This window comes from Parasteatoda tepidariorum, chromosome 9 (genome assembly GCF_982258835.1).
Source record: "Parasteatoda tepidariorum strain Cologne lab strain chromosome 9, Ptep-v5.0, whole genome shotgun sequence".
Classification (NCBI taxonomy): domain Eukaryota; kingdom Metazoa; phylum Arthropoda; class Arachnida; order Araneae; family Theridiidae; genus Parasteatoda; species Parasteatoda tepidariorum.
Window position 1 is genome coordinate 32,844,200 of NC_141763.1, and position 23,069 is coordinate 32,867,268.

The window sequence follows — 23,069 nt, forward strand, 5'->3', positions numbered from 1 at the left end:
TGATAAAACAAAAGAATTATAATATTTAAAAGAATTTAATTTCTTGAAAATATATTACTAAGTTGACTGACAAAAGGAATAGTATCTGAAACAATGATGATTACATGAAAATTATCTTAATTGCCATCATAATGTTTAAATACTTGGGCACGCAGCCCTTAATTTAAAAAGATTGTTGCATCCTACTATATGAATTACTAACATTTTTTTTTTCATGTATAAGATTTTTAATTAATTTTACCTATAAAAATAACCTTTAAGTAAACTTTGAATATAACTATTGAAAGATAGTGAGTTATTTTCTCATATTTTTATGATAAATTTCATTCAATTTGTTAAGTGATTACACCTTTCCAATTTAATGCTTTTTCTTTATTTCGCATTTCCATCACAATTATTAAATTTTTTATTAATTAATATTAAAATATAATTTAAATTAAAATAATTTAAATTAAAATAATTTAAATTAAAATAATTTAAATTAAAATAATTTAAATTAAAATAATTTAAATTAAAATAATTTAAATTAAAATAATTTAAATTAAAATAATTTAAATTAAAATAATTTAAATTAAAATAATTTAAATTAAAATAATTTAAATTAAAATAATTTAAATTAAAATAATGTAAAATAAAATAGTTTAAATTAAAATATAGAAATTAATCTAAATTGAATTAAACTGAATGATTATAAACACCTAAAGGTTCATATTATAATTTTAAATTTTTAAATAAATTAATAAAATTGTTAAATTGTTTTATGTTTATTGCTGTGCGCATTTATAAAACTTGTAGAGGGATTCACCTAAGCCTATAAACGCCACTGATACTAATGATACTGTATAAAGTATTTTATTGATATATTTGGTAATTATCAAAACTGTTCCAATATTGAGCAGTACTGATACCAATAACGATACTGTGAAAATAAGTGTTTTAAGGCTCCTCGAAAGAGATACATATTGGAGAAAATTGCTTGAGAGAGATAAAATAGGACAATTATGAGTTGATTGTGAGCAATAGCATCTTGCCAAGTGAGTAATGACGAAAAGAGTTAATTTCTATTTTGATGTGATGAACTGCAAAAAACGTTTTTGCCTAATTTAATAACGTAAAGCCCCCAAGAAGGTATTTCGCAGTGTTGTTCAATACTGATTTTTTGATTATTTACCATTTTTCAAAGAATTTGTTGTTGTAGTTAATTTACTTCTCACTAGAGCTGCACGATGGGCTATTGGCGACGGTCTGGGAAACACCCCTGAGGATGATCCGAAGACATGCCATCACAATTTTGATCCTCTTCAGAGGGGATGGCACCCCCGCTTCGGTAGCCCGACGACCTGCAAGCGAAGTCGAGCTCTTCACTGTAGAACAGTTTAACGAGGACCAATACCACACACCCTCGGTCCCTACGCAGACTGATTCAAGTGGTCACCCACCCGCACGCTGACCGTAACCAGTGATGCTTGAGTTCGGTGATTTGCTGGGAACCGTGTCTTAATGATCAGTCCACTGTGGGACTCAAAGAATTTGTAAACAAAGACCTGAGGGATTTTAAAATGGAAATCTAAAACTCAATTTTTAAATTCAAGGCATTATTCAATATTTTTGACAAACACGCCATAGTGAAACTCTTCATACAACTCAACTCCAAGGCCGAAATCAATCTGATCAATCATCCTGAGTGATCATTTATCAATTTATCAGTTGTCTATTTTCTGGAAGAAGAAGCTCCTATTTTGTTTGTTTATATTTTCACTTGCCCCTGTGAACTTCTCTTATAGTTTTAATTTAATGCACTATTGTAATTAACAATTATATATCTTATAGTGTGATCACGTAACCTAACCTAGTTGTTTATTTCTTTTTTTGCTGTTCTAATTTCATTAGGTAAAGTAGGATACCTTTTCTTATAAACATATTACAATTTATTATAACTTTCATCTCTACAACAGCTATCATAATTTAATTCAAGGCAATTATAAAAATTATTTTATAGATCTAAGTGTTAGATTACTATCTAGGAATAACAAAACTTGACTATTTTGAAAGTTACTTTTGAATGTTCATTAATTTATCATATAGAAGATTATAATACATTTGTGTATTTGTATTATCCAATAGAAATTCTATTATGAAATTAATCATGAGTTTGGTGGGTGTCTCAAATCCCTTGTGTAACAATATAAGCTATGTATTTCTTTTAACAAATATTGTCGAAATTTGAGTGACATGTTTATTACATTTAATAATTTTTCGAAGACCTAATAAAATCCATGGTGATTTCTACAACGGAAGACGTTGTATTCTTTCATTAAACAAACATATGGGTTATTGCTACTGATCTTGGCGTTTGATTTGTGCGTGTGCACTTGTTGACTGTTTAGGTTGTTTATGATTGAGCAAATATTTCATTCAAAGAGCAATTGTCTTTTTTATTGAAATTTTAAAATATGTTTAAAGGTATTTGTATAGTAACATCAAGAATATTAATTCAATTCTAAAATAAATGTTTCTTTTCTATTTAAAGAAAAAATTAAATGATGGTCATCAGCTACTGTTTGAAGCTCGTAGGGGCATTTATCATCAATTTAAATCTGAAATTAAGTTCAAAAGTAGAGATTTAGAAATAGAAAATTAGGAACATATCAGAAAGCCAGAAACATTTGAAAATGTGAAATTTTAGGCTTCATTGAATAAAGGCTAATTTCTTGTGAATACAAGAAAAAATTCATTTTTTTTAAAAATAGATTCAGCCTACTATGCAATTACATTTCAAAGTCATGGGATTAGTCGGAAAGTTTGCAGTCATACAAATAAAAATCAAGTGAGAAAGAAGATTTGCTTTTGTAATTCAAACTTCTAAAAAATGCTCTCCAGTTGCATTGTGCAGAAATTATTCTTCCTGACTAATATTTTTTTCCATCAATGATTCAAGCCACTTCATTCTTTAAAGGAATTGAAATAAATAGATGGAGTGTTTGATTACTGTTAAAGATTAGTAATCTATTCTATGTGGAATTAATATTCTGCTATTAAAATGTAGAGAAGTAGTGATAAACTAGGGTCATTGCTTTGAATAACTAATCCTGTGATTTTGCTCGTTGAAGCGCACCTTTTTGCTTAAACTTCTTTCTTATAATTTACTTTCGTTTCTAAATATATTGAACATAATTTTAAAAATATATTTGTGAAATTTTGACTTTAGTGATAGTTTTATTAATATCCATTATAGTTTCATTAATAGAATCAATAATAGAATAGTTTGTATTTGTTCGCAAATACAAAGAAAAACAATGTTCTTTAAAATATTTTATTTTATATTTTAAATTTATTGTTTTTTTATGATAAATTGTAATTAAGAATTTAATATTTTTAATGACTTTTTTTTTTTCTAGTTTTAAATATTTGGGTCTAAACAAGATGGATAATGGTGATAATGGAGCAAGTGGTTTAAATGATCCTTATATGACACCAGGTGGGCAATTTATTGTCCAAACTGAAGGTATGCATTCATACTCAACTCTTTTATAAAATAACATGTTTTTAACATTATTTTTCTTAAATATTTTTTATTCTTTACATTTTTACATAATCCAGGGAAACTTCACTTTATTGACACACCTTATAAGTGGACACTTCATATTACAGTTTTCAAGCTGAGAAACAGTCTAATGGATTAACTATTTTATCTCTTCTTCACTTGCACTGTAGTCTGTGCACATTCTGTAGCACATTCTCTGCTGTCCTATTTTTGGCTAAGGTTTACCAGTTTGTTATCCTATTGGTTATCAGATCTTTTTTTAGACCGTCAACCTATGTAAATTTTGGTCTTTTTTTCTTTTTTTTCATCTACTAGATAGTTTAGTCAAGAAGATTTTCTTAGTGGGTCAACTGGCATCTAATATTATTAAATGTCCTGCTCATTCAAACCTTTGTATAGTAACAAATGTAATGCTGACTTGCACCTTAAATAGTTTTTAGATTTCCAAATTTTATATGATAGAAGCTGTGATTCTATTTTCAGGGTTGTAACAGCTGCTCAAATTGCACCAATGTGCCCCAAAACAAAATTTCTGTGAACTTGCACCAAACTGCAGTTTTTTTACCGGTGGCAAGTTGCTCAAAAACTCAAATAATAATCATTGAGCGAAAAATACTACTTCAGTTAAAATTGTTCCCAAAGTCATTTTTCTTTGTTGCTCCAATACAGCATGGGTTTTTCGTTTTTTTCTTTTAAATGCCGATTAAATTGCTTATCTGATAAAGTTGGTGGGTTTTTTCTCCCATTATATAGAGGACGTCAAAAAGTAGTTACTGAAGTCCAATATTTGCTTGCATATATAGACATCCTATTAAAAGTATCAAAGTTGAATAAATTATGTAATTGTGTAATATGTTTGTCAAAGCAGCAATTGAAAACTTCTTACAAACAATGTTTTTTATTGTAGAGTTTCATTTTCGAATTCAAATATTCCTTGTGTTATTATTCTGTGACTTAGTAAACTCAACAAAAGTTTTTATTTATTTTCTAGATCCAGATGAATTAGGTATATCAGGTGACAGCATGGATGCTGGTGATAAAGATGGGGAACCCCTGAGAGAACAGGTAAGAGAACAGGTATTCTAAGAGTTTCAATTTTAGTAATTTTATTTTTTATTCTTTTTCTAATTTATTCTTTTTCTAATTTATTATTATTATTTATTATTTTGTGATTATGTTCAAATAAATTTAAAACAGTGATGCTGACATTGTGGGTCATTCCTAGCATATAAGGCCTTTTAAATTTTCATGTGAACTGTTTTAATAGTTAAAAAAAAAAGATAAAAGGAAGTATCAATAAGAATTTTTTTTTTTATTAAGCCATGTTCTATTGCAATAATACAAGCCTAGAAATTGCAGCCTTCTCGGAATATCAGAGTGTAATAATTTCGGTTGACGTGTTTTGTTTATAAGCACAGGCTCAATGTGTGAACTGAAATAGAATTTCTTACAAATCTGTGCAAATAATCTCGAAAGAAAATACTAGTAGAAAGTTTTGAAAATAGATAAATAAAATTATACTTTCAAAATTTCAATCACAGCTATCACATTAATCTAATATTTAAAAAAAAAAAGTAAAAAGAAGTATTAATAAAAAAAACTTTTTTTTTTTCAGCCATGTTCCATTACAATAAGCTACAAGCCTAGACATCAACAGCCTTCTCAGAATATCAGATTGTAATCCTTTTGGTTTACAAGTTTTGTTTATAGCACTGGGTTCAACGCTTGCACTAAAATAGAATTTCTTAGAAATTTGTGCAAATAAAGAAGAAGGAAAATAGATAAAATTATAATTTCAACATTTCAATTACAGTTATCACATTAATCTAATGTATATCATTCAGTCAATGATTGAACAGGACTCCCATAAGATTATAAAGTTTGCAGTTGCTTAGGGGATTCGGTTTTTTTCACATACAATAGTGCATTAAGCCAAAACTTAGAAGTACATCAAGCCTAAAAAAAAAAAAAAAATCTTAAAATTCAGAGTAACACAGTCAGGTTTAAGATATTATGATTATTTCTTGTAACAATTCTTCAGGAACATGGTTAAATCTTCATATATTTATTAAAATTAGTATCTAAATTTCTACCAAAGATTTTTTTTGTTTTTTATAATTTTTTTTCAATTTTTTTTCTTATATCTACCATATTTTCAGTTCAATAATGTTATTCAATAGGTTAGTAAAGATTAATTTAAAAGCTAAGCTTACTATATAAATTAATTTGGTTCTTAGTCACAAGTAAAGATGATAGCTACATACCTGATGTGATTCTCTCATAATTTTAAGCGTCTGATTTTTTAAAAAAAAAAAAATGATGCAAATTAATAAGATTAATTTTCATGTTTTTTTTAGAGATGAGTAATAAGAGTTGAAAAAAAATCTTTCTAATGTAAATAACACAATTTACAATTTTTTTTTCTTCCTCACAAATTTATACAAACATAACATATTATGATTTCTAACAAACAAATAAAGAAACTCTGAACTTTTTTTTTTCAAAGCATTGCAAAGATATGTGATAAAAACATGCAGATTGCTGATATGATGTGCCTTTTAAATAATCTTGATTTGTATTTATTATCAAAATCTAACCTTATTTTTTATTTGCAGTATATATGAAAATGTCACGTTGGCTTAAAAGATGTTAATGGTTTGGATTTTGTAAATTCTTTTTTTTCCATATGTTTTCAAGTAATATCTTTGTAGCACTACAGCCGGCGCTGCAGAATTGTCAAAGTAATTTGAGATTATTCAGATTCATTTCTAGAGCTGGATTGTTAATTTAGATTGTTTTTCAGACAAAGAATCAGATGTTTAAAAAGTAAATGATTTAAATTAAAGTTAAACAAAGATTTTAGATTGATTTTTTAATTGAACCAAAAACTATACAAAAAGTTTATAATTTTGAAGAATTCTAATTATTTTTTCTTCATAAATTTTATTTACATAAGAGTATATACAACATATATTTATTCCCATAAATTTTATTTATCTGATTTGTAATTAAGAGGACTGTACAACAGCATATATCTTGAATTCATCATAACAGAGAGAAAAAAAATTCCTACCTCCCTTTTGCTTTGCTATTCTAATTCATTTTCATTGCTTTACTATAGAAATTATTATTTTAATTTAAATCTTTTATGTTTTAGAAATATTTCAGACAAAATCAGTTTTTGTGAAATTTTTTTTTTATTAAATCAGTCAATTCGAATTTATTATTGCTATATGTTACGATGTCCATAGATACAGAAAGAAGAAGAAGAAAAAGTTTTCAAATTAAATCCTAATTTTCTATTTAAAAATATTATTTAAAATTATCGAGACAGATTTAGATTGTCTCTTATCTGTATTTTTAATAACAGCTCTAATCTTGAAAATTTGATAAAAGTAAAATTATAGTACTTGATTTTAACTGTAGCTTATCTAGTCAAAAGAATCCAACCCACCAAGTTCCTTTTCTTTGTGCAAAATGTGCAATACTCATTCTCTTTTGGGTGGAAAAATTCACTTCATTCATTATGAGATGCATTGTTATTTACTTAGAAGTATTGTGGTAGAAGTAACCTATTACATTAATTGTTTACAATTAGTATTTAAAAGAAATAGCATAAAGATATACAACCTGTAAAACTTAGCTGAAAGTAACCAGATATCTCATCAATGGAAAATTGTCAACAAAGATAGTCCGATAGAAATAGCTTTTTATTGAGTTTCATCATTTTTGGAGGAGATCATGAGTCATTTGAAAGAGACATCTAAATGTTGGGAAGGATGAAGTGCTCTCAGAAGATCGTCAAAAGGAATATGGACAAAATGGTTCACTGCTGGCACCTCAAAATTCTCATCAGTTTTTCAATGAATTCAATATTAGAAGACCAGTCGCAGGATTCGACAGACATTCAATGAGTAACCGTTATACGTGGGAAAGCTCGTACCCTTTTTTGAATGATTAAGTTTTCATCATGCTGATGCACATGTTGAGGAATACAATTACAAGACGTTTAGTGTAAAGAGGAACATTAGGCGGTGGTGAAGCAACAGCTTAAGGTACCTGAATTGGAGAAGCAAGGAAAACAAAAGTTTGAAGAAGGTTGAAAGTAACATTCTGTATTCGGGGTGAAGGAAATCTTCGGTTGGTTTTTATACGGAGCTTGTCTTTGACAGCAAATTTTAAGTTTTTAGAAGGCCTATTTCTGCCCAAATTAAATACTAAAACCAGATTTTTATTAGTAAAAGTGTCTTTTACTAATAAAAACTGAAGCACTGACAAATTCGCACATCCAATAGGCCGACAAACAGATGTAGGCGACTGATAAGCAGAAGCTCAAAAGCGGCTTGCCCTAAATGTGCAAATTACAAATTGTAATTCAGTGACCCGATGGCTCACTCATTGTGCATTTTTAATACATATTCTAAACAGAAACGCTAGGTTTTATTAGAAAACTACAGTTATACTACTTACAGTTCTACTTAGCTGTATTTTTCTTTTAATAATATCATTTAGTAGAATTTTTATATATATTTAATACTTAGTATAATCAAGTTATTAATTTACATTAATGTCTTTTCTTCTAGGACCGTTTTTTACCTATAGCAAATGTTGCTAGGATCATGAAAAATGCTATTCCTAAATCAGGCAAAGTAAGTATTAAACATTCTGTTTAATGAAGCCACTTTACATACGCTATTACAATGTTGATATATTACATTACCTGTGCAATGTTGCTGATGGACAACAAACAATAACTCTTACCACCATTAATAAGTAACCACACAACAGAAGATTTAGCTTCATTCAATTTTTATACACATATGATTATTCAGTTATACAATAATACAATAAGCCACACATTTTCCATCAGATCCTCAGAGGACGAGGATGTTTTTTTTCTTCTTATTCTGGAGTGGAGCAAAAGCAATGCTTAATAAATAATTGAATTTATAATTTAATGAAGTTAATTTAAATTTAATTAAGTTTAAATTTTTTTTAAACTTAATGAAATCTTCAGATACATTTATTAATTAAAATTCAAGGTATTAAGGTTATCATAATTTTATGGTTATACTATTATTTTATTTATTAGTTTAATTTTTATTAAAAAGTAATAAAGTGCCTGGCTAAGATTGTTCAAAAAAAGTATATACTAAAATAACTTAAAACTGAACCTTCCTCTACCAGACCATAGCTCTTTGTAGCATTTTTTATAATCCTTTATTTGTTGTGAGCTTTCAAATTTATAAAAAAATTTCCTTTCCCTTGAAAAATATATAGCTTAAAATAGGTTTTGAGTGGAGCATTAAGCCATACACTTGTAGAAAAAAACTTGAAGCATGAACTTTTGATCATCGAAGAGCCCTACTCATCACACGTTTTTGCATTATTCAAGCATCCTCTTCTTAAAAATTATTTTTTTAAGATGATCATTGACTTTTCAACTCACTGTATTATATAATTCAAATTTTCTTAAAGTCTAATCTTTTGACTGTTTAGTAATGATTGAAGATAAAAAAATCAAATATTGGATACATGGATTTCAAGCTTTTTATCTAATCTTGAGAACTAAAATATTCTTTTGACATTAAGTCTAAGCAAAATATGCCATAATATTATCAATCATAACTATAATTTAATAATAATATAATATTAATATCAATGCTAATAAAGTCAGGTTTAAATGAGCATAATTTATAAATTCAAAATCAAATTTTGTCTTTTGTTCAAAATATTTGTGAATTAGGTTAAATTGCGAATATTTCCACATTCATAATAGCATGTTGTATCGAAATGAATTCAGGTATAAATTACCAACATACAAGTTGTGTCTAAAAAGTTTTGTGACTACGAGCAAGAAACAAATGTGACAGAAAAGTGGAAAATAATAGCAATATTCACCCTCAAAGTAACTCCAAGTAGACACAATGCATTTTTGTCATTGTCAATAAATCTGCTAACATGAGTTTATAAAGGTCTCCATGCGTCACCATCAACCAAAGCACAGATATCATATCTAAGTGAGAACAGCTTTTGTCGCTGTGTGACTGGTGTTTGTTACTTTACTGGGTCACTTGTTATATGGGCTCATGCACGCCTGTGTTGCACTCTTTAGTATGATTCTATTGTGATAAATGCCTTCTAACATTTTCTGTGAAGTCTAATGCCAAAGTTGGGAGCTGAGGATCTGAAATTCTTACCGGAAATAAAAGATAACAATAATTCTTAGAATTTTGGCATTCCATCTTTCCCTTGTTTAGAAGAGATTAATGCCTGGTTGAAAAAGTGTCTGATTTAATAGAAGGGTGTATAGTATTTAATGCATTTAAAGATATTGTATTGATGTATTTTGTACAATTTAAGTAACATAAATCTTCACTTAATCTCTTATCCATTTGTCTAAATTTATTACTGTAATAATTTATTTAAAAGAAGTTATACTGTGAAACTGGTAGTAGTAAAGTAATAAACTGATTTATTTAATTCTAAACTATTTCTAAAAGATCATTATTCTATAAAATTACAATATTAACTGTTGAAAAACTAGTAAATTTTCTGCTACTAGCACATAGTTAAGTATATAAATGTTTTTCTGATACAAAAACATAACAAAAGTATTATAGTTGTTTTACTACTAAACTGTAAAGAGTCAGCCTTATTTCTGCAGGCATATAGCTCACTTCACATTTGAAGTGTAACGTTAGAAATTTGTGATTCTCTTTTCATCATTAATGTTTTTTCTTAATTTTGTGAATTGAATGAGTAACTTATCACTATACCAGATTTGATTATGATTTGGGAAGATCCACTCAGTGTTTATTCTTATAATTTTTGGGTCATTTATTATGATTTTATATTTAGAATTAGATATTTTTTGAAAATATCTATTTTTTTCATTTACGCAATTGTAATTTTATTATTTTCCAGATTGCTAAAGATGCTAAAGAGTGTGTCCAAGAGTGTGTCTCAGAGTTTGTCAGCTTTATTACTAGCGAGTATCCTTTTCCACAATTTTTTCTTTAAAGAATATTTTCTTTCTTTTAATATTTATGCATTTAACTAAAACATTATTACTGTATATATATTTAGCAAGAACTTGTTAAAAGTTAATTCTAATAAGCTTTTTTAGCTTAATATAAAGTCTATTTCTTAGCTTAGAAGCATTTGTAATTAAGCTTTATTTTTAATATGTTTTTCAGTAACATGTGTTTTTAAAATCTTATGTATTTTTTCAATGTGGTTAACCATTATCTTGTGCAACTTTAATTTTTCTGTGCTTTTCTTAACTTTTTCACATGGCTAGTGATCGTTGCCATCAAGAAAAACGAAAAACCATAAATGGAGAAGATATTTTGTTTGCAATGTCAACATTAGGCTTTGATAATTATGTTGAGCCTTTAAAGTTGTATTTACAAAAATATAGAGAGGTAGGTTTGTTTTATATGTTGCTAGTGTTTAATATTCATTAAATGTTCTTAAATTTATTTTGCTTTATTTAATTATTTTCTGAAAAATTCTTTATATAAAATTTTTTTTTCCTTGTAAGTTGGTTACATAAAAATCTTGCATTATTTCATTTTAACAATTTAAGATTAGAAATATTTGTAAATCACTTTAGTGGTGCGATAAAACAAATTTATCTATAAATTTTTTTTCCTTTTTAGCTCTTTAATCAAGCGGGATATTTTTAACCAAAACAAAATTTATGTCAAATCAGCCAAGATCTAACCATGAAATCAGTTGTAGTTTTTGAAACAGTTTAAATTTATTGAAAATTACAAGTTCTGTTATTTTGAAGTGTATTTCTTAGAGTGCAAGATTTATTTTTTAAAAATTTTATTGATGTAGTTAATTTGTATCCCTGAAGTTTAATTTTATAATTACCATTGTTAGCAAAAATTATTTAGTTGCATTGCTTAAAAAGAATTGCTTTATTATGCAGCAAAATAAGAGCTGAGTTTTGCAGTTAATCTAAGAGTTATATGGGTTCATAAATTCCTTTAAACATTTTTAATGTGTAAAACTGTTTTAAGGCTCTATAAAAAGGCTCATATTTTTAATTTTTAGTTTTAAATTTTTTCCTTTAGACTTAGATAACTAAATTTTTTTTCTCAATTTTTTATTTACTTTTTTTAGTGTCCTTAAGGAAAATTATTGTTTTTTTAATTTGTTGACTTTTATCAAATTCAATGTGCACGTAATCTTTGTTCTTTTGATTAGCTCTGTTTTCTTTATTTGTTGGAAGAGTAATTTAGACTCCCTATTGAATATCAATTATTCATTCATCTAAATTAAACAGTATATAATAATTAGACTAAAAAAAATTTATGATTTTATTAGATTTAAATTTTTGTTATTTATATATTGTGCTTTAGTTTGAGTGCATTACTGAAAATTACTAATAAGTAAATAAATAAAATGAATAAAAAATAATTATTTTTTAAGCTAAATTTTGAAATTTCATACAAAGTAAAGAGAAATGTTTCATATAATTATGTACTAAACCTGTTTCAATAATCCTTTAAATAAATTAGCAATGATATGTAATTTATATTATGTATTTAATTGTGACAAACAAAATGTTTTCCCCTGTGCTCCCTGTGTTTTTTTATCAATTATTGCTTAGAATTTTAAAGTTCCTTAAAAGGGAATTGTTGCATAAAGAATTTGTATAAAATTTATATTTAGGGAAAAAAATGAACAGCTAGCAGATCTATTTTTATTCTTTGTTAAAATGTTGCTAATGTATAATATTCAATAAATGTTCTCAAATTTAAATTAGTTTTACCTTAATAATTTTTTTAAAAAAAGAACTTTTAATGACAGAACACATTTGAAATTAAATTAATAAATATAGTCTCTTACTAGAGAAAATAGAATTAATATAACATTTTATTTTCTAATTGTTCATTTTCAGCATGCTACCCAATCATTTCTAATAGTAATTTAAATTTTAATTAAGTTAGTACTAATTATAAATAATAAAAATTGTTTCTTTGCTTAAGAAAAAAAAATACTGTGTGCATGTGAAAAGATCTTTTAACTTTTGTTTATTTTCTAATTCATTATTATAATAATAATTTTTTAATTTAGTCCATGAAAGGTGAAAAAACTATAAGTACAGCTACTGCAACTGACTCATCTATGGATGAACTTGATGATGGATCTTATTGTGAGTAGTCTTATCTTCTTTTACATAGGATTTACTTATCTGTCATATTAATCTTACATTTTGAAATGTTTATTTATTAACTCAGGGCTCGAAAAAACTCAGAAATTTTACCTGTCCCCGAGGACGGCTTGTCCAACAATGTACCCTACCTCCTTTGAAACTAACTCGTTGCTTCTAAATATATAGAAATATAATTTTCTCTTATTTATTACAAACATTTATATAAATTGTACAATGAATTGATGGTTACTTGGATTACAAATACTAAGATTACATTATACAGTAATAAAAGAAATACTAGGTTACTAATAGTAAAACCTAGTATTTCTATTATGAAACAATTTATTTCTTTGATAAAATAATTTAAATAACAAAGGTCAAGTTATCTGTCAATTATCATGTCAATTTATCCGATGGTACTGCGTTTTTTAAATGAATCAAATATGACGTTTGCCAGTTCCACAATCAAGCCAATGATTTACAGATGTTTCTGCACAGAAATCTGAAAGAGGTTTTCCATTTAGGTAGATGTTCATAAATGCGTTTAATGCGTCTTATTTATTACAAACATTTATATAAATTGTACAATGAATTGATGGTTACTTGGATTACAAATACTAGGATTACATTATACAGTAATAAAAGAAATACTAGGTTACTAATAGTAAAACCTAGTATTTCTATTATGAAACAATTTATTTCTTTGATAAAATAATTTAAATAACAAAGGTCAAGTTATCTGTCAATTATCATGTCAATTTATCCGATGGTACTGCGTTTTTTAAATGAATCAAATATGACGTTTGCCAGTTCCACAATCAAGCCAATGATTTACAGATGTTTCTGCACAGAAATCTGAAAGAGGTTTTCCATTTAGGTAGATGTTCATAAATGCGTTTAATGCGTCTTATTTATTACAAACATTTATATAAATTGTACAATGAATTGATGGTTACTTGGATTACAAATACTAGGATTACATTATACAGTAATAAAAGAAATACTAGGTTACTAATAGTAAAACCTAGTATTTCTATTATGAAACAATTTATTTCTTTGATAAAATAATTTAAATAACAAAGGTCAAGTTATCTGTCAATTATCATGTCAATTTATCCGATGGTACTGCGTTTTTTAAATGAATCAAATATGACGTTTGCCAGTTCCACAATCAAGCCAATGATTTACAGATGTTTCTGCACAGAAATCTGAAAGAGGTTTTCCATTTAGGTAGATGTTCATAAATGCGTTTAATGCGTCTTATTTATTACAAACATTTATATAAATTGTACAATGAATTGATGGTTACTTGGATTACAAATACTAGGATTACATTATACAGTAATAAAAGAAATACTAGGTTACTAATAGTAAAACCTAGTATTTCTATTATGAAACAATTTATTTCTTTGATAAAATAATTTAAATAACAAAGGTCAAGTTATCTGTCAATTATCATGTCAATTTATCCGATGGTACTGCGTTTTTTAAATGAATCAAATATGACGTTTGCCAGTTCCACAATCAAGCCAATGATTTACAGATGTTTCTGCACAGAAATCTGAAAGTGGTTTTCCATTTAGGTAGATGTTCATAAATGCGTTTAATGCTTCTTGTTTAAGACCAATAAGTAATGCGTTTTTTTGTAAATTCATTGCTGAAGAGCCCCTTTCAACCGTTGCAGTACTCCCAGACAGAGAAAACATCAATTCCACCATGCGCAGTATGTTGCTGTATTTCGAGATTAGAGGGTCATTTTAGAAGTGAGGCGCTAGACTCTTGTAAGATAACAAAAATTGAAAATGCATCACGAACATTAACGGGAAAATGGCCGTCCGCGCGGACGCTGGATTCGAGAAATTTGTTGTCCGCGGGGAATTTTTGACCGCCGAGGACGGGCGGATGGGCGGTTTCTCGAGCCCTGTATTAACTGTTATCTGTGAAATTCTCTCTTTGTTATCATTTAATTTAATTTAATTTATTGTTTGTTAATTTATTGTGATTTTAAGCATTTAATTTTCTTTGCCAGAGAAATATTCTTTGAACATTGTGTGTGAAATTTCTAATCATATCATAAATATATTAAGTTTAAATTTTGAACTTGATTTTTTCATAGTTTATGAGCTGTTTTTCCCTCTACCGTAGATTCTTTAAAATCTTCTTGCCTGAAATTTGCAATCATAAAAAATCCACCATGTTTTTAAAATGTAAACAAAAAACTGCCAGTTGCATTTAAAAAAAATTATGTGTGCATTTTTTGTTAATTGAAAAATTTAAAAAGTCCTCTCAATTTCAAGCATTACTTTCGTTTTAAACTAATAAAAAAGACCATCATATTTTTAAGGTTTTTAACTTGGTCATAAAGGCAAATGCAAATGTTTTCAATTCCTAACTTTTACTTAATTTAACATCTGCTTAATAAGTTTCAATTCTTCAGTCAAATGTTTGACAAATGGGCAGAGTAGAAACTTTTGTATTCATTCATTCTACTTTATATTCATAAAATCTTTTTTGGTGTTATTATTTTCTTCTCAGAAAGTATAAATGACTTAATGAGTGAGGAATGTTCGAATAATATCAAATTTATTCACTTTTTTCTAATTTTATTTAAATTCAGGATTTTTTTTCATAATTTCTTTGCAAATTTTTAATATTTATTGTTTTATATTTAAATAAATCATTGTTTTTATGCTTTTTTAATATGCTCAGTGAAATTTTACTTCTTACTTTCTTTAAACCATTTGATTTTTTATCATATATTATCATTTTAATGATAAAAATGATGAACATTATCATTATTATCATTAAATGATAAAAAATGATTTTCATCTTTTTTTATATATATATATATATATATATACACATTTATAAGTTCAAAATGTAGAGAAAACATAGAAAAATCACAGAACTATGAAAAAAGGGAAAAAGAAAAATAATTAAAAAAATCCGGAGGGGAAAAAAATTCAGAAAAAAGAAAAAAATTTTATAAAAATCCGGAAAATAAAAGATATAATCCTTTCATCAGCTCACACGATTATATCCGCCTATAATTGCGTGATATAATCATGTGAGCTAATGAAAAGATTATATCTTTTATTTTCCGGATTTTTATTAATTTTTTTCTCCTTTTTTCGTATTTTTTTCCCCAGATTTTTTTTATTATTTTTATTACTATTTTTCTTTTTCCCTTTTTTCATTGTTCTGTAATTTTCCCATGTTTTCTCTACATTTTGAACATATTTTATGAGTTCTATTTACTTGCAGCTTATGCGCAGTAAATAAAACTTATTGTTTTTCTTAATTTTCTTTGTTTTTTTTACTTTTTGTCCTTCTTATATTTATCTTTCATGATATATATATATATATATTTACAATGTTTTTAAAACATTGCCATTATGAAGGGTTTGATCAAAATCCTAATAGAATAATCTTAATTGAATGGTGGGGGGAAAAATAGCCTTCCTTTATTTTAAGTTTTAGCATTATTTTGAAATAGCAGTTATAGCTTTTTCCAAACTTACAGTAAAAAAACTTTTATAAATGGAATAAAAATAAATGCAATCATTTGAAACAAATTACAGTAAAATTTATGCTTCTAAGCTATATAAAAATAATTAATTTTCTTAATTTATTTTAATACAAAATTTTTAATTATTATTATGTCATTGATTTCTTATACAAATGGATAGAAATTGAAAAAGAAAAATTCTGAACTAATGAATCCTAAAATTCACAAAGTATTTGGTTCCAAGTGATGGAGATTTTCTATTCTTGTGCTGATTTATTATGTTGTCTATTGGGCTGGAATATCTTAATTCATGCATCTTTATAAGCTGTAGTTCATCAAAAAATGTTTCTAAAGTTAGATAAAAGTCTAAAGCAGTGTACCTAATTTTACTCAATATTTGTTAGTGACTGTTTTACATGTCTATTATTATGTTGATTATTTTTTTTATTATTTGCAAAATTTAATTTATGTAATACTTTCAATATTAAAATCAACTATTCGCGGGCTTGTTATCTGATCTATTTTTTTAGAATTTTGTTCTCATATCTATTTTTGTTTTGATCTTGATTGTATAAAACTGTAACTTCCTATATTAGATATGAACAGCTACTCTAAACAATTTTTGGACCATGTAAATTAATTCATATTCTGAAAAAACGCTTAAAACTATTGAAATTTTTATAAAGTTATAATAATTTTGTAGTGAATGATTTAAAATTTTATTGTTAGATCATTTTTTTTAAACAATTGATTAACTTTTTTTTTAAAGATTATTAGTATCAACCAGCTGAAGTTTAAGTTGCTTAATTTGTATCTTGTTGGTACCCTTTTACTATAAAAAGTTGTATTTTTTTAAAAAAATGATTATTTATTAAAATATATAAAATTCATTTTACATAATATCGTATACTAATAATAAAAGGATTTAATTTTTCCATTTTCTTTTCTTTTAAGAATGTTTTTCAATGATTTTTCCTCTTTCTTTCATGTTTTCAATAACATGTTGAATTAATTTAAGTTAAATTACATATTTTTAAAAAAAGTTTAATAAATTAAACATAATTTTTTTTGTTTCTATTTCACTTTGAAACAAATATATTTAATTTCTGATAAAATTGGCCATATACAATTGCTGTTCATTGCCAAAGGGGTTTTATTTATTTACAATTTTTTTTAATCATTATTTACTTAAAAAATATTTTATTCATGTGCTTCCAAATTCTTGCTATGTAATAACAGATTTCTCTCACAAGTTGTTATTCGTATTTTAATACCACACATACAGGGCTCACGCTAATGACTTCAAATTTCTAGCCAGTAAATTACCCAAATAAAAGAAAACTTAACAAAAAAATATAATCAAAAGGATGCTTACATAATCTCTCTTGTTGCTTACATTATCTGGACTTAATATAAATTCTAATTAGTTATGCAATAAACTAAGGAATGAACACTTAGTTATGCGAAATTATTTTAATTGAATAAAAAATACGAGATTTGTTCAGAGAAAAATTCATATTTTTGTAATTTTTAGAATCAAAGGGAATGTATATTTTTCTTTTTTGTAAAAAATTTATTTGTAAAAATGCAATTTGTTTTACCAAATTTAGGATTTTATTGCATCTGACCAGGCAGCGAATGCTTAGCGTAAGCACTGCACATATGTACTGCATATTGTATATTTTTATTGTATAATAACGGCTATTAATTGTTATTTATTTAGCTTCCCAGACTCTTACAGCAGCTATGTTAACTGATCAGTCTGGACAGCAAAATGTTATTTATACAACTGCATATCCTGCTCAGGTAATTTTCTTATTTCCCTTTTTTTTCCCTCAAAAGAGTTCTTAATTTAAAGAAAAAAGATTTTTCAGAAATAAGCATATGCCTTTTTTTTTAAAAAAAAGAAAAAATACCTTTTTGGAATTTTGTGCATAGAAAATCACTTTTCAATCTGTATACATATTATAACAAAACTACTTTACTAGCGAGAGAAACTGTTTATAATAAGGTGGAATGTACGACCATTTAGAGTGAAGGACCTCTCCTTCAGCATGACCAACAACGGGCTGCATGCCAAAGTATTTATACATGTTGATGGGAATTATGGTAATTTTTATACAAACATCAATTTTAAATATTAAATTATTTCAACAGTCAAAAAAATTAATTACTTAAAAATATAAAATTCATTCAAAACTGGAGAATACCAAATTGATACTTTAACAAAAAATTTTTTCTTCATCTTATCAAAAAGTAGATTTATTGAAAAAAACCCCCCCACTAAAATGGAGTAAAAGCAATGGCTTTTTTTCTATCACATCACATATTACAAAGGTTTATTTAAAAATAAATTCATAATAATAAATAAATAAATAAATAAATAAATAAATTAATAAATAAATTAATTCATAAATGGAATAAATGTAAAATAAATATTTTATTGAATAATTTAAATGTTAATTGAATACTTTAATTTAAGAAATTTTATGGTTGTCTAAAATAAAAGCTAAAACAAATGTATAATAGCTGGAAATAAGATTAAAAATTTACTTGGGAACATATTTTTAACGTTAGGGCTTTATATTAAGTGAATTATAAGAAATTTTATGAATATGTAATCTTAAACAGTTTTTGAAGCTATAAAAATTGAGTAATTAAGTTAAAACACATATTAATGATAGAATCTGTGCAATTTGAGCTTGTTTAAAAGTGATGACTTAAATACCCAATTCGAAATTTCTGACTTTTTTTTCTTTTCAAAATAAATATTAAAAAAAAAAATTTTTATAATTTTTTTTTCATTATGTTCAAGTGCTGCCACGGGCTGCACTTCAAGAGCTGCGAGGTCACTGGTTGTGCAACCCTAATTTATACTGTGCTAACATATTCCTCAATAAAATAATATGGAGAGTTATCACCCACTTATAATTATAATTAATATTCAAATTTTTAATTGTATTGATTCATTTAAAGATCAACATATTTTCATCCACTTTTTTTAAGTTTTGCGGTACTTATTTTTAAAATGGTAAAATGATCTTTTATGTGTATGTTTTAACTTCATTTGTTTTTTATATTCTATTTATGATTTTTGTTTGTTCTGATGGTACATACATAACTTTTGTCATTGAAATAATTACGTGGGACTGTTGTGATTATTCCTTAAAAATTTATAGGTAGTAAGAGCTAGAATTGAAATATTTCTTAAGTAACTGTGAAGTATAAAAAGTTTTACAATTTTCTACTTAAACAATTTTTTTTAAAGTAAAAGTGTTCACCCTGAATTTTCATTAACAGTGACACCGGTTTCCTCTCTGTGTAAAAGAGAAAGTTTTTCCTTAAGTTTCATTTAAAAAATAGAGCTAAATTATGCTCATAACAACAGTGAGTGCTTACAAGTGCTTTTTAGCATCAACTCAGCCAACAAAATTCAAACATCACACGAAGAAAAGCTGTTTAGTACTAAAAACTTATTTAAAGTGCATGGCACATTTGTGTTAAAGATTTTCCACAAATCATTTTGCATCTGAATTTTTGCTTATTGATACATTATACATATTAGTATTTTATTGCCATTTATTTTTGCAGGATTTGAATCTTTTGCTGTACAATAACACATCTTAGTGGCAATATTGTAAGTATTATAAAAATTTACTGTATGTCATTATTTCCTGTATATAATGTTTTTTTCTCCCTATATGCACAAAATGAAATTTCTCTGTTCCTTATTAAATTTAAATTCCTCTATTTATAAAAATAATCATGCATAATATTTGTTTCAAACATTAGTTTGAAGCTGCAATACTATTGACAACAAATGTTTTGTAAATTTTAATCTTTTTTGCATTTTTCTAATTTTTATTCTGATTTTTACAATTTTAGTAAAGATTGTTTATTAAAACAGCTAAAAAAAATCTAAAGTACAGTAGAGCGCCGATTATCCGAATTGCTCGGGACTGAACGTGGTTCGGATAATGAAAAGTTCGGATAGTTGGAAAGTTGTTTAAAATCTAGTTTAAATGATTATTATTTATGCACTAGCTTCCCTTTACACTTTTTCTAGGCTTAGGACTGGCAGTATTATCTAAAATAGCTCTGCCGTGTTTAAAACCTTTTTTTTCTTCAAATTTTTAATATTTTTTTATTACTTTTTTTTCAATTTGAATTATTTTTATCATATTTCAGCTTTTTTATAATTTTTTTGTCAATTACTGATTTTTGCCACATTTTTCTTTATTTTCCATTGCAAAAGATATCTAACAAAAACTTTTGTTTCAAAGAAGATGCTCTTTTTTGCACAGCTATATCCCCTATTCTTTTTAAATAAATCAACTGAACTGGATCAACATCATTTTGACGTTCTAGCCAATTCATTGCAATATCTAATGAATTGCATGCTTCTATATGAGAAGGTCCACTATCTTGAACTTGATCACCTACTTCTTCCTCTTAGCCTGTGGAGTTCCGATTTTCATTCAAAATTTCAGCAACAATTTCATCATCATTTAAAATTTGAAATCCTGAATCGTTTTCAGTGTCTTGACACCAGTCTTCTATTTCTTCTGCTGTATAACCTGGCGTCTTTTCACCCCGAAAGATCTACTGATTCAGAAACTTCAGTTTCGTTTGTTTTTCTCTTAAGAATTTTATTCCAAGAATTAAGATTTCAAGCACTACTCATTAACCATAAGTGACAACTACCCATCCTCCAATTGTAGAACTTCAGCACTTATCTATTCATAAGCACCTTCCGCATTCCAACCATTGTAGATTGTCAAAATGAGGCTTGTATTCTTGGAAGATAATTTTCAGTTGAAGAGGGCTAAAGGGGTATGTAGTTTAAACTGTATAACAGTACATGTATGTATGGCTACTATAAGAAAACTTCTGAAAAAGATTGTAAATTAAATATGGTCTTCAGATGTTGTGGATATTTTTTATTCTTCTAAATTTAGAAAAATTGTCGATAAGTTAAGAAGTATACTAAACTTAACAAAAAAAAAAAAAAAAGCGAATTCGGACATAGTTCGGATAATTGGACGTTCGGATAATAAGGGTTTGGATAACCGGTGCTCTACTGTACTATAAACTGAAATACTATGTTTAGATATTGATGTATCAGATAGGAATTTAATTTAATTAATTCTTTTGGCAACTTGTAATTGCAAATTATTAAATTTTTAGTTGAACTTATAATTGATTGAAATTGTACCAAAAATATATTATTTATAGTTTTGTTAAAATGTAAAAATGGTGATAAATTTTATCCTAATTTTATTATGTTCATTCGAAGAAGGTGGCTAAGCTTTTCTTTAAAGATTGTTTTCTTTCTTTCTTTTTTATTTTTTTAGTTATACAAGAATAATTCAGTAAAAAATAAAGTAAAAAAAAGACATTAAAAACTAACCAGTTATACCTAACTTCGTTTTAATTTACATTTGGCTTCATTTAATTTAATTTCATTTACATTAGATTTAATTTTTTAAACTTTTTTATTACAATTTTGATTTATTTTTAAAATTGTTTTTTTTTCCTCTCTCATTTGTTGACATAGTTTTATAAAATTTTATTGAAATCAAAGTTCCACTGCAATATTCTTTTTTTTTTTCGCCTCAAAAAATGTTTCATTAGAAAGATAAATTTCAAAAGTTACAATCAAGCTAACGTGCCATTTTGTTAGAGCTTTCATGTTTTTTTTTTTTATCTCCCTGGGGGAAAAAAACGTCGCTGATAACGGGTTCCATTATAAATCTTTACTATTTTATTGAAAAAAAATTTTCTTTCTTATACTCTCTGTATTTATTTTATGTGTTTTGTCACATAATAAAAAGGTATAAACAGGTAAATAAGTAAATTTTTACTTGCATGTTAACTCTGTCATAATAGTGTTTAGACTATTCTAGTGCAAGCTTTTTAGCCAATAATATGTTATTTTTTTAACAGGAATATAATTTATCCATAGTTTTCCCAGTCTTCTTGAATTATTTAAATAAATAAACCAATATTCATTAAACATTTCAAAAGTATTCACTTCCCTCTCTATCCTTTAAATCAATGTATAAGTACTGTAGTAGTTTATTTTATTAATTTTTATTTTACAGAGTTTTCATCTTGCATCATCATTGCTGATACATACCAAATTATGCAGTTGGACCTTTATCATTGCATCTCATTGTTCTTTATCTGAGTGGTCAACATATTTATTATTTGAATACCTGTGTAACATAGTAAAACATATTGAATTTAAAAATAAGCTGTAATAAATTAATATTATAATTTTTGCAAGTGTTGGAGTTTTCTATTAAGTTTACTTGTCTGAGTTTAAATGCTACCTCATTTTGCAGGAGTTGACTCCTAAATTGCAATGATTGTTGAGGGTCAACTTATACAGTGTTAATACATTAAGCTAAGATTTTTTCCCTGAAACATATTAAAAAAGGCTTGTCTTAAAAATATACCTAATCTGTAAGATAAATATACTAAGACATGAAAAGTTATTCAATTAAAAAGGAATAATAAATTTAAAGTAGTGAAATCTCTCTTTACCAACACTCCTACAAAACGGATGGATCTCATTTCAGACTGATATTTTTTCCTTTGAATAAACCACTTCTACTTTGAATAAACCATTATGCACCCTCTCTACAAAGCAGAAGCTCATGTAGCTGGACATGGACAGTCAGCTATGCTCAAAAGCATTGTCGTCTTTCTCTTTAGCGACTCTTTTTCTTTAGCAATTTTATATAGATATATATATTTACAATTTTTTAGGCATGTAAATTTTTTGTCTTATCCTTAACTCAAAATATTGTTTAACTAATTTATTATCAAAGAATAAATCA

The 23,069-nt window shown here is 26.3% G+C and overlaps 1 protein-coding gene across 2 annotated transcripts; it reads left to right on the top strand.

Annotated features, from left to right (window-relative positions):
- Window positions 1-1,663: 1,663 nt before the first annotated feature.
- On the top strand, window positions 1,664-22,507 carry Nf-YB (nuclear factor Y-box B). 2 transcript variants are annotated; one of them, XM_087151229.1, is made up of 10 exons: window positions 1,664-1,890; window positions 3,399-3,505; window positions 4,536-4,621; window positions 8,128-8,193; window positions 10,472-10,539; window positions 10,842-10,971; window positions 12,638-12,716; window positions 17,948-18,030; window positions 19,816-19,861; window positions 22,329-22,507. In XM_087151229.1, the coding sequence occupies exons 2-9, from the start codon at window positions 3,424-3,426 to the stop codon at window positions 19,849-19,851; spliced, it is 630 nt and encodes a 209-aa protein (XP_087007355.1). In that variant the 5' UTR covers window positions 1,664-1,890; window positions 3,399-3,423; the 3' UTR covers window positions 19,852-19,861; window positions 22,329-22,507. The 2 variants fall into 2 exon arrangements, with proteins under 2 accessions (XP_087007355.1, XP_087007357.1); XM_087151231.1 differs by having other exon boundaries at window positions 1,670-1,890; window positions 4,536-4,609.
- Window positions 22,508-23,069: the final 562 nt, after the last annotated feature.

Bases quoted from the DNA above. Each gene is read 5' to 3' on its own strand.
- Nf-YB (XM_087151229.1), top strand. From the start codon at position 3,424: ATGGATAATGGTGATAATGGAGCAAGTGGTTTAAATGATCCTTATATG. The intron at 3,506-4,535 runs GTATGCATTCAT...TTTATTTTCTAG, and splicing joins ATTTATTGTCCAAACTGAAG to ATCCAGATGAATTAGGTATA. The intron at 10,540-10,841 runs GTATCCTTTTCC...ACTTTTTCACAT, and splicing joins GTCAGCTTTATTACTAGCGA to GGCTAGTGATCGTTGCCATC.